Below are 12,024 nucleotides of genomic sequence, written 5' to 3'. Positions count from 1 at the left end.
CTTGCACCATGATCCAATCTGGCCACCACTTTGCTCCACATGTACATCAAGGTGTTTCCCAAACTGGGGCTTATGTTCATGCCATACTTGTTGCTGGGAATAGTCTTCCCCTGCTCTTTACCTGGGCTAGTCCTTCTCCCTCAGATCTTACACTTCAAGTTCTTCCCTCCAAGCAATTCCTCCTAAACCCACCCTTCTAAATTAATAGGCCCAGAACCCCACAGTTTTTACCTATCTTAGTAAAGTACAGTTTTGTTTGTTTGGTAGGTTGGTTTTTGTTTTGCAGTGCTGGGGACTGAACCAACTATGCTATTTTTGTTTATCCAGATTATGACTCTTGATATCCCCCGTTTTTTCTAATCTTACTCACTTTGAGTTACCTAAAAATAATAGAGGGATCATGTCTGTCTCATTCACTGATAAATACCTAGCACCCTGAAAAAACATCTGGCATAAAATTAAGGCTTAATTATTTGTAGAAGAAAGGCTAGAGGTAAGCTGCTTTTAGGGTAAGTTATATGTTTCCTGAACATTAATATAGAAGCCACTAGATGATTTATTCCTGAAATATTAAACCATTTGTTCCTACATTAGTTAGGGAAATTATGCCTGCATGTTAAAATAAAATTAATTATAAATATGTCTATTCGAAATTAAAACCAACTATGGAAAAAATTACCATGATCTGGCCTTATCTTTCTTGCCAAGTATTATAAAGTTTATGATCATGGCCAAAAGTTTTTGCCACTAATATTCTGCCAGGCAGTTAAAAACCACATACGCTTTATTTTCACATAAGACACAACAAATAATTTATTCCTTTATAAATTATTTCCTGAATTACTAAATTCAGGAAAGAACTGCTCTCCATCTTACCAATAATATAAAAGAAAGAAAAACAACTGGCATTCAATATGATATTTTATAAAGAGAAAGTGGTCAACAGGCAAAAGCTGGAGGGGAGGCTTTCTGTAACCCACAGAAATCTGGCTACTCAGTTCCCAACAGAATAAAAACTACCTGAAATACAAGTGGATCAGAAAATCAGAAACCCTCCATGAGCCAATTATGGGCATATGTATGTGATATGAGTAACAGAAGTGAATATGAAGAAAAATGTAGGCTTTTAAGCAGGGTAACTTGATACCTAGTATTTTGTTTTTAATACTTTATCATTAAAAAATTTAAAAATTACGTTAGAGAAGCTGGAGATTTCCAGCCAGTCAGAGGTTCAACTGACTGCCATTTCTTCTCTAAGATGTAATTCTGTAGGTCTTCGAAGATTCCTGGACCACGGTAACGGCGGAATATTCCATCCTTTGCACTACAGATTATAAGAACAAGTAGAATAGAAATAAATCAAAATATAACTGGCTATAGATCATAAAAATCAAAATAAATATGGCTATACATGAGAAATTCTAAAACTGAAAGCATTTAACATTTTGCAACTTCAAGCAAAGTTCTCGACAGTGTTTAATTTGCCAAATTATTTTTCATTACTTTTTCTAGAATTATTTTAATTTTTCTGTCCTAAAAGCAAAATAGCCATTATTATCAGATTTAAAAAATTGTATCCACATTTCCAAACTTACGGCATTCAGTCCATCCCCTGGGAATCACAAGAACAAAAAAAAAAAAAAAAAAACTCACAATCGCCTTCAGTCTTCCCTCCCTCTTACCTTCTTACCATGGTCAAGTCTCACCAGGGCAAGTGTCTGCATTTACCATTTTCTTCTCTTCATTACTCATTCCCCACTCAGGGAGACTGTTGTGAGGGAGGGTCCTACTCCTACAACTCCATTGAACTTGACTGGGGTTCTCCAGTGACTCGTAAATGCCACAACAAATGGAGTACTTTTCTGACATTTTTCTTTCACATGATATTGGCACTGTTGACTACTGGACACTCCTTCCTTCTTCCTTTAGCTTGACATTTTTTTTTGAGGGGAGGGGAGTGCCGGGGATCCAACCTATGGCCTTGTGCATGCTAGGTAATTGCTCCATTAATGAGCCACACTCCCAGTTCATTTAGCCTGAATTCCTACTACTCTGACCATCCCTTCTCAGTTTCCTCAATCACTGTCTTCCTTGGCAGATGTCCTATTGGTCAACCCCAGGCTCTACCCTTCACCTGCTTCACATCTCATTATATATGCTCTCCCTACATATATTTCAATTGATATTACCCAAGCCCAAGGAATCCCCAACATGTATTTCCAGTCTAATCTTTCTTCATAGTTCTAGATCCTGACATCAAACTGCCACTGGAACTTCTCCATTTGTAATCAAAATAAGCACTTAACACTATATTCTCCATTCTGGTCTCTACTTTCCAAATCTCATTTTATTTTAAGGGCTTCTGATTTTGTAGGCCAGAAATAGCACATGATAGTTTTAAATGACCTGTTGGTAGTCATCACAGACTGTTCCTTCCTTGGATAATAAGTTACCAAACCCCAATAATCTCATCTATAAGAACCTCTGAAATCCATCCTTTCCTTTCTCTTTCCCCTGCTACTGAGTCTCTCTAGCCTCATCACCCAGCATGATCCAACTGTACCTGTGGGCCAGCCATACAGAAACAGTTAAAATTCTCAGAAGGTGTCTCATTTCTCTGAGCTTATTTATGCTATTTCCTTTATCTGGGAAGATTTTCTTCATCTTGTTGGTTTAATTCATATCTACGTACCCATTAAGAGTTATCACACCTTTATACCATCAGAAAATCTTCTCTGACCCCTACTTATACCTTTTCCCCATCTGATATTAGGTTCTCTTCTCCACAGCACTTCAGGCAACCTGATCTTTTGACATCTATCATTCAGAGCAATACAGGCTTTCCTCTCCTCAAACACTCTGCTAAACTAGTGGCAGTCATGAAAAACTCCTCAGAATATCTGGTATATACTGACTGATTTATAATCTTTGCAAGACCAGAAAAATTATTTCTACTTACTGAAAAAATGCAGGGAGAGTGGTGACAAAGAAACGGCCACTCAAACCTATAAGAAGCATAAACAGAAAGGGTTATAAGTCAAATTCAGAGTAAACTGAGCAACTTAAGTACTAAGAAAAAGTTTCCTCACACTTACCTTTATAATCAATTATTAAAATAATTAAAATTTTTGAATCACATTTATTATTTCTTTTTTTGACTTAAGGAAACATTATTTTTACATATTTTGATTACATAACACTTTATAGTCACTGACATACAATTTGCTTATCCTCCATGTGTACGTTGGAATTTCCTAGCTGTGTGCCATTTGGGAATATAGAGAGGTTGAAAAGATACCTATAAAGTCATACAATCTTAAATACTAACTTCCCTATTTATTAATTTTATGGCTTTAGATCAATTATTTCACTTTTCTCTTTTTTATTGGTTCTTTTTAGTTTTAAATGACAATAGAATATACTTTGTTCTAAGCATGAAATATAATTTGTTCTAATTCAGTCCCCTTCCCCTCCTTTCCTCCTACCCCCAATTCCATTCCCTATACTCAAGTGATCTTTCTGTTCTTTACTTATAGTTTGTTTTTTTTTTTTTTTATTAGTGTCTTGTGGATATACTTGATGGTGAGATTTACTGTGGTATATTCATATATGTACCTTTCTAAATCTCAGTCACTTGCTCCATAAAATGGGTATATTAAAACCTAATTGAGCCAGGCACAGTGGGATATACCTACAAACCCAGTGGTTCAGGAGGCTGAGGCAGGAGAATCGTAAGTTCAAAGCTAGCCTCAGCAACTTACCGAAGCTCTAAGCAACTTAGCAAAACTCTGTCTCAATATAAAAACTAAAAAGGGCTGGGGATGTGGCTCAGTGGTTAATCATCCCTAGGTTAATTTCCCAGTATCAAAAAAATGAAATGAAATAAAATAAACCTAACTGAATTATTCTGAAGTTAGATTACATCAAGGATGTTAAGAGCTTAGTCTGGTGCCTGATAAAAAGTGAGGAACTCAATAAATCACAGGTAATATTATTATCAGTTATCAATTTAAAAAGAAGAATAAAGAATATGAACTATTTAAGATCACATATAATCTTTGTACATTTATAAAATTCCCAAGTACTATAAAAGGAACGTGTGTGTGTGTGTGTGCGCGCACATATAGGGATATATACACACATATTACACATATATCTCATATAGATACATACACACATATATCATACACACATATACACATGTATGTATGTATATTTATGTTTGCATGTACATATATACATATGTATATATTTATGTATACATACATAGATATGTACAAAAGCATGGTTTATATAAACCATGCTTTTCCAATTTGTCTTAGCAAACATTACTGAACACTCAATACAAATCAAATGCTATACTACATATATATAAAGGCAAAGATTTTGAAACGCTTAGTAACTCCAACAAATATTCACTAGAACCTTATTTGTTCCAGAAACTATGATGATTGTTCAAGACAAACAGAGAACTTTGCTCTCATAGAGCTTACAATCTGGAGGCAAAGGCTTTAAAAGAATTTAAGCAAACAGTCAAAATCATGATTATAAACAGAGATAGATGATGTTGAGAAAAAGGGGCATAAAACAAAATATTAATGAGACTAGAAGTAGAGAACAGATCTCTGCCCTTCAAATGTTTATAAAAATGATATTTTATAAATAAATTGTATTAATGAGGGCATCAAAAATGAGTAAAGAGAAGGAATGCAAAAGAACCCAGCATATAAAATTAACAAGAGACATCATTCTAACATTTCTCATTACTTCTACCTCTCCCATTCAAGAATAATCCAAACAAAATGAAATAACTATTAAAAAACTTGCTCAAATTTTAGATCTTGAAAGTCACCTGAACTTTGAAATGCTGAAGTGTTCCTTTTAACAACATGAGAGATTTACTATTAACTCATTTTATAAATTAAATCTATATTCAACATAATACTTTATTGATTAACAATAAGTCTTCTTAAAGGAAGATTCTCTATTTCTTCTCATAACAGAACAAATGGACTCTAATAAAACTCTTTAAGAAAACAGCACTTGAGGGTGTAAAAAATCAATGTCACAAAAAGAAACATTTACTACAAAAATTTTTCACTCTACCCTTTTTTAAAAAGTTGTTTTGTCAGCTATAAATATGCAAGTGACCCAAGGAGAGGTCAAATGAGGATTTTATTTTGACAAGCACTTCTGAGGGCATTTTTACCTCTGACGTTACTTGGAATTCCACCAGAATGAAGAGCAAGGATACCTCTGCTGCACTAAACTTTCAACTCTAAATTGCCATGTGGAAATGTATTGGTATTTCTAAGTATTTAAAAATTATTACATGCTTTGATTTAAAATAATTACAAATAGTGTCATGTTTTACTTCTTTCCTAGCTATTAATTCTTATACCTATCCTGAAATTTTATCTGAGATTTATAGTGTTGGGGAAACACACTTTTCTTACATGGTTTTTTTAGTTGGAATAAAAAATAAACAGTATCTCTCATTTATTCTTAAAGTTTTTTATTTAGATTTTGTCAGAATAAATGGAATTTCTAATAAATGTTATATATCACTGCAATTTTCTTAACCTGCTTTTAAAGTCCTTTATATATGTTTAGTCATCATCAGCTATAGCAATAAATAAGTAAATGCATAAAAGTACAAAAATTTTCTTAAATATTTATTTACACAATACAGAAAATATTTCCAATTTCAGAAGCCAGCATACCTGCGATTTAATCTCACTTCTGCCTTTTTAATCTGGGGTAGATAATTTTAAATTCTTTTATATTTATTTTTTTGTTGTAGTTGAACACAATACCTTTTTATTTTATTCTTATGTGGTGCTGAGGATCGATTATTTTATGTGGTGCTCAGGGTCTCACACATGTGAGGTGAGCACTCTACCGCTGAGCCACCCCCAGCCAGATAATTTTAAATTCTCTGGGCTTCAGTTTTTCTTCTTATACACAGGCACCATATTTTCTATCAATTAGTATTTAGTATTAAATGATTTTATATTTATATTTTAAAAGCATGTAGAATTCAGTACCTGATATATGATAAATACTAATAATTGCTAGCTCTGATATTTTATATTTAAATCTCTGATTAAATAAGATGATGTGATAGGCACAAACTAATTTTGTCTGCAGTTCTTTGTAAACTGCACATTATTTTGGAAAATATAAATTATGTCCATGCAAATAAATGTATCCATGAAAATAAATGAGTACAAAGAAAATAAGAAAACGAAACAAGTAACAGATAGTCTCTAAAATTTTCCTGCATTTTTCTGGTTCAGGCTAGAGGGTTATACTAAAACACTTGTTGCCAAAATTGCTAGATTAAAATGTAGGAAAATTTTATGGCTCTTGATATGAACTGCTGATTTGTTTTCTGTAACCATTGTATCAATTTACAAGGCCATAAAATGATACATTTAAAATAAAGACTACTGCTAATAAATAGTACCATCTCAAGACTGCTTTCATTTATACTTCTTTGTCAATTTGACTTCAAATGACAATACATGTGTGGAATATTAAGAACAGGATTGCAGCATAATAGGACTGTAGATATGAGTTCAGTTTATTCTAGAATAATATATCATCAGTGAGGATGAATTCAGTAAAACCAACAACAAAATCTAGAAGAGCCAAAGTCATCTTTGAAGTATGACACACTACTAAAACCCTTGCAGATGTGACACCATAGGAAATCCATGCCAGTGTTTCAAACATGTTCTAACCTTTTATACTGATGCTATAAAGCAGCAAGAGACATCTTTTCATTATCTGCAAAATTAAAATATGAGCACTCTGTAACATATAGGAACTATCTGAGGTTGGGACTTCAGAATTTAAAACCAGTAAGCCAAGTGTGAATTTTGCAAAGAATTAGAACAGCATGGCAGCAGCCATTTCCAGGAGCACATGATAATTCACTGCAGCAAGCTGCAAAAAGCATGTGGATTCTGAAATTTAGAGTCTGACCAACACTCCCAAAATTTCTGTGTGACTTTTCTATTGTAAGGGTGGCTTCTACTTTAAAGTAAACACTATATATAGCACAATGTATAAAGGGTATAAATCCAGAATACACAAAGTTTTAAATTTCTTATCAGAAAACACATAAAGATTAAAAACTTAGAGGAAAAAAATTATACTGGTATTCAAAAACACAAAAGAAATTAAGGTCAGTATTGAGAAAACTAATAGCTTTTGTTCTACTTTTTATTAGCTGTGATACCTTGGTCATGTTACTAAACCTCCTGAGGCTCAGTTTTCTGAGTAAGATGGAGAATTATTATAAAGCTAAAATGCATATACCTAACACAATTACAAACAAAAGTAAAGGCTTATTAAATTCTAGTTATCACTTAAGAAAGTGAAGGAAAACAACTAAAAAAAAGTAGAACTAACCTAATCTTTGAGATTGAAATAATGTTGCCAATTATAGTAGAATACAAAGTTGTTATATTATAAAATTTAAAATATAACACTAACTGAAGTACAGCAAACTAAACTGACTTCTGCTGCATTAAATTGTGGTTTAAGAACAATGTTTATTCTTAGTTGAGGTAGGGTCTGGTTTCCTTCTAATCCAGTGACATAGCCATCACCCATGGGTGATGTATGAGCAGCTACTGTTTTGTACATACTCATTAAATTCAATTTCAAAAAGAGAACCCAACTGAAATATCACCCTATCTATGCAGTATTAAACAGCCAATGTAATGTAACTTAGAATCTAAAGCTTGTCCTTTCCTTTCTACATCTCAGCTATAAAAACACAATATGTTTATAATGTCTGTTTTCATAATTGTGAAATATCTTTTATTTAGAATACATAAAGGAGAAGAATCATGGGCATGACTAATGCGTTTTCTTATGTATGAACACTTAAAATACTGTTGCTTTCCTGATTATAAATTTTACTCTTAGAGAAAAAGGAAATTACTACTGACTAACACGCCTGTGGCAAGTCAGTCTTGATGAAAGAATATGCAAATGAAGCTCTATAACCAAATAGAAATTTGCATAGAAAAATATCCAGTAGAGAATAAAACAGACACTAGTATTGCTGTATGTATAAACGTGGCTGTATAACCAATGTGATCCTGCAATCTGTACATGTGGACAAATGAGAATTCAGACCCCATTTGAATCAAATGTATGATATGTCAAGATCATTGTATTGTCTTGAGCAACTAATAAAAAAAGAAAAAGAAAAAAGAAAAATATCCAGTAGAGTGCTCAACTTGGGGAAAAGTAATCAATAACATTTCAATGGTTTTCCATTACTCATTCAGGATAATAAATTTTATAAAAATAAATAGTAAAATTGTTTCTAGGCATAGGGACAAGCTGCCACATAGGTTTGCCTGAGAGTTGGTACCAGGTTAGATGCATGCTTACGCCCTCTCTCCCCTCACCCCTCTCCTCTACCTTACTGGCTTCTACTTCTCTGCTGAAAATTCTTATCCTCCAAATGTTGGAGTGCCCAAGTTCTCATTCTCTAGTACACGCCCCATAGGCAATCTCAATTCTTCCTTTCTCTAGCTTCAAACATCTGCACAGATGATCCTCAAATATCTCTCTCTAGCTTCTTTCTAAATGGATGTTTATTTAACACTCTGAACTTAACCCATCCCAAATCTGTTCCTCCTCAGACCTACCTCCTGTCTCCCTACTACATTCTACAAACAATCCATCAGGAAATCCTACTCTCAAATCCAACCACTTAACCATTACTGCTTCTAGGCTAAGCTACCGTCTTCTCAACTCTGAATTACTGCGCTAATTGTTCTCCCTACTTTCCATTTCTGGCTCCCTACAGTCAGCTTTTTCCACATAGCAGCCAAAGGGAATTCTTTTAAAACATAAAATCACATCACATCACTTCCCTACTCAAACCTTCCAGAATCTTTCTTCTTATCATCCTTCATATAAAATCTAAATTCCGTGCCATGGCCAAAAAGATACTACATAACCTGCTGCCTAGCTACCACTCCATTTCCATTCATTCAGAGTACTTTACTGGCCCTCTTATTGCTTTTGCAAATAAGCCAGGAATACTCCTACCTGCACATAGCGTTTGCTCTACCTGCAATGCTCCTGCCCCAAATCTTGTTGAAGTTCACTCTCTTATTATAACAAGATCTCTGGTTTAAAGACTTCTTCCCTGGCCATCCTATTAAAAAAAAAAAAAAAAAAAAAAAGTTTCTCCCATTGGTTTCTACAATTTTTACCTTATTATTTTCTTCTTATCGCCAAACACCATCTGACATTATTTTTTATTTGTATTTATTACTACTTATCTCCTTTACTAGAATGTAAGCTCAATGAAGAACCAGCCTTCTATATTCCTTGTTTACTTTTCAAGTCTGATGCATGGTAGGAATTCAAATATTTGTTGAATGAACATGCTATTTTTAAGTCCTATTAAAGGGTTAATGAAAACATGAGGTTTGAAATTTCAAGTAAAATTATAAACTTAAAACACTATAATCAGAAGCATATAGCCATGCATCATTTAAAGATCAGAACATGTTCTGCCAATGCATCATTATGTAATTTTTTTGTGTGAACATCATAGAATGCACTGACACAAACTACATTCTACACACAATCTACATCATTAGGCAATAAGAATTTATGGTACCAAAGTCATCTATGCAGTTTGTCCTTGTCCAAAACATGATTATGTAGCCCATGATTGTATTCTCTAGGACATTCAAACAGTCATGCATGTATAACTTTGTCTCCTAATTTGTGTTTATGAATTGCAGTCTTCAAGATTTTATCATTTAAAATAATTTTAGAATCTTTGCCTTAAAAAATTGTGCTAATACATAAAATACTTTCATTTCATTGAACTTTATTTTCTTAGTTATTCTTGTAAAATACCAGATGAAAGAGTCATTTTTTTTGTATTTCAAATATAATTAGTTTACATCTACAGAAAACTTTAAGTTAACAATAAATGTTTTAAAAATATTTCTTCAAAGCAATTTCTCTTACTGTATTCTTGATCCACAACAGCCAAAACCAAGAACTAATAATCATAATTGCCCATCCCCAAGTAGAGGATGGACAGAAGCAACTTTGTTCCAATGCTTAAAAGGTGGAAGCTTGAAGACTCATGGCTTACATGGCTTATAATAAAAAATATCTCTCCATGGGTTTGTCCTTATGTCCATATTAACATATATCATCCATTCTTTTTTCCAAGTAAATGGTACTTCATTACTTAGTATAGTTTTTTTTAATTCACAGTTATTATACAAAGGTAAACAGCTACCCTTTCATGCTTAACTTCTTTTTCACTTATAAAGTGATGTCATAGGTAAAAATTGAATTTCTATAAGAAAAGATGACTGATAAACTTTGAAAAATAGGCACATTCAGAGATTTAGATCATAAAAGCCCACAACTTCTCAACTTATATATAATACACAAAGTTATTTTTAAACTACAAATACAAATTTATTGTATATTAGCTTTCCAAAATATAAAGTATTCACTTTTACTCTTTGGTGAAGTGATTCTTTCTCTTAAAAAATTACAGCCCTCAGAGCTTATAAGAATAGATGGAATGACAAAATTAGATACTCACCATTTTGGAACCCACTGAGTCAGGTAAAATCATCATGAATCTTAAAAATCCCAAAGTATCATTTCACTGATTATTTGCTAATAAGCAGGTTGTTTCTAAAATATTTAGATAGATAGTGTTACCACCTTAACCAAATGCACACAATTAACTTCACTAATGGTGATAACATTTGGCTTTTGCTGAGATGCAACATAAAGTCAGAGTACCACCTATGAAGTACTATTGCCATAATGTCTAGCCAGAATTGAACTATACCTCTGGATCAAAATTCCACTTTATAGAAAATGAATAAAATACGAGAGTAAGTTAAATATCACCATAAGGAAACACGTAGGTAAATCCTGGCTTATCTTCATCAAGATATTAATGTCATGAAAGAAAAAAATGGGCTTATTCTAAATTGAGAGAGACTAAAAACACAGAACAAAACAAATGCAGCTTGAAAACCTTCATTCATTCCCCCTCACCCATGGGAAATAATCAGGAAGATTTTACATGATAAAGAAGTGAAGTGTGAAGTGTCATGATGCCTGCAACTTACTGCCAATGTCTCAGAAAATACAAATACATATGCACATACATAGACAGACCCAGATGTGCTAAAATGTAATCTGATGATTTAAAAGGTAGTCCTAGTCTCCCAACTTTTTGATAAACTTTAAAAAATTACAAAATAAAAAGTGATTTTTTTTTGCATATATGTTCAACATTTATAATACCTGGTTCTTGAATGACATCTACTTTCCCCACACTGATTTGAAGTGTTTCACCATTCTTTGCAAAAGTCTCCCATTCAGAATCAGTCTGCTGGCAGGATGGACACCATGGGGCATAACTAGAAGAGAAGAATAGTTAATTAGCACAAATATATGGAAAAAATTATAAGAAAAAATAGAGGAATAGAATATTTGAATGAAAAAATAAATTCTAAACTAAAGAGAAGTATAAAAATCAAGCTTTTCCAAAGTCCTTTAAAATAGAAAAAGAGAAGCATATTTTCCCTCTAGAATTTAATATATGAATATCAATTCTATTGGAAACAATTAGTCAAAGTTTGAGGAATTATTGCTATATATAAAATGTTTAATGCTATTCTTACACTTAAACTGAACTTTGTTACTTTCTAAATATATTTTGATCTCTGAGGATGAATGCACTTTGAGTGCCCCACTAAAGGAAAGTAATTTTCACAAGGTTACCCTTATGATAAACCAGTTTCAGATCCATCAAAGCTGTAGATCTACTAGATAGAGGCCAGAAGTTCTGTCATTAGTGGGTCCTCAAGCATGTTTCCAAACATCTGAGTATCTGTGTTCTGAATCATTCCAAGAAGAAAAGGAAAAGTTCTATACAACACTTTTTTAAATTGAAAAAGAGTTAAAAATACTTGGGCCTTCAAGCAGAAATCC

The 12,024-nt window shown here is 32.9% G+C and overlaps 1 protein-coding gene across 1 annotated transcript in view; it reads right to left on the bottom strand.

The window, feature by feature from the left end:
• The window catches only part of Tmx4 (thioredoxin related transmembrane protein 4), a 40,630-nt gene that overhangs the window by 20,041 nt on the left and 8,565 nt on the right, over nucleotides 1-12,024 (bottom strand). Inside the window, exons 2-4 of the mRNA XM_046433577.2 lie at nucleotides 11,335-11,450; nucleotides 2,960-3,005; nucleotides 1,196-1,324 (exon numbers count right to left, since the gene is read on the bottom strand). Coding sequence (XP_046289533.1) covers nucleotides 1,196-1,324; nucleotides 2,960-3,005; nucleotides 11,335-11,450 — 291 coding nt within the window. The remainder of the gene's footprint in view (nucleotides 1-1,195; nucleotides 1,325-2,959; nucleotides 3,006-11,334; nucleotides 11,451-12,024) is intronic.

Source organism: Marmota monax, unplaced genomic scaffold (assembly GCF_021218885.2).
Source record: "Marmota monax isolate L192 unplaced genomic scaffold, Marmota_monax_Labrador192_F-V1.1 WCK01_AAM20220418_F8-fsc00014, whole genome shotgun sequence".
In the NCBI taxonomy this organism is placed as follows: domain Eukaryota; kingdom Metazoa; phylum Chordata; class Mammalia; order Rodentia; family Sciuridae; genus Marmota; species Marmota monax.
Note: the sequence above shows the minus strand (reverse complement) of the source record. Positions and strands in the feature narration are given on the sequence as shown.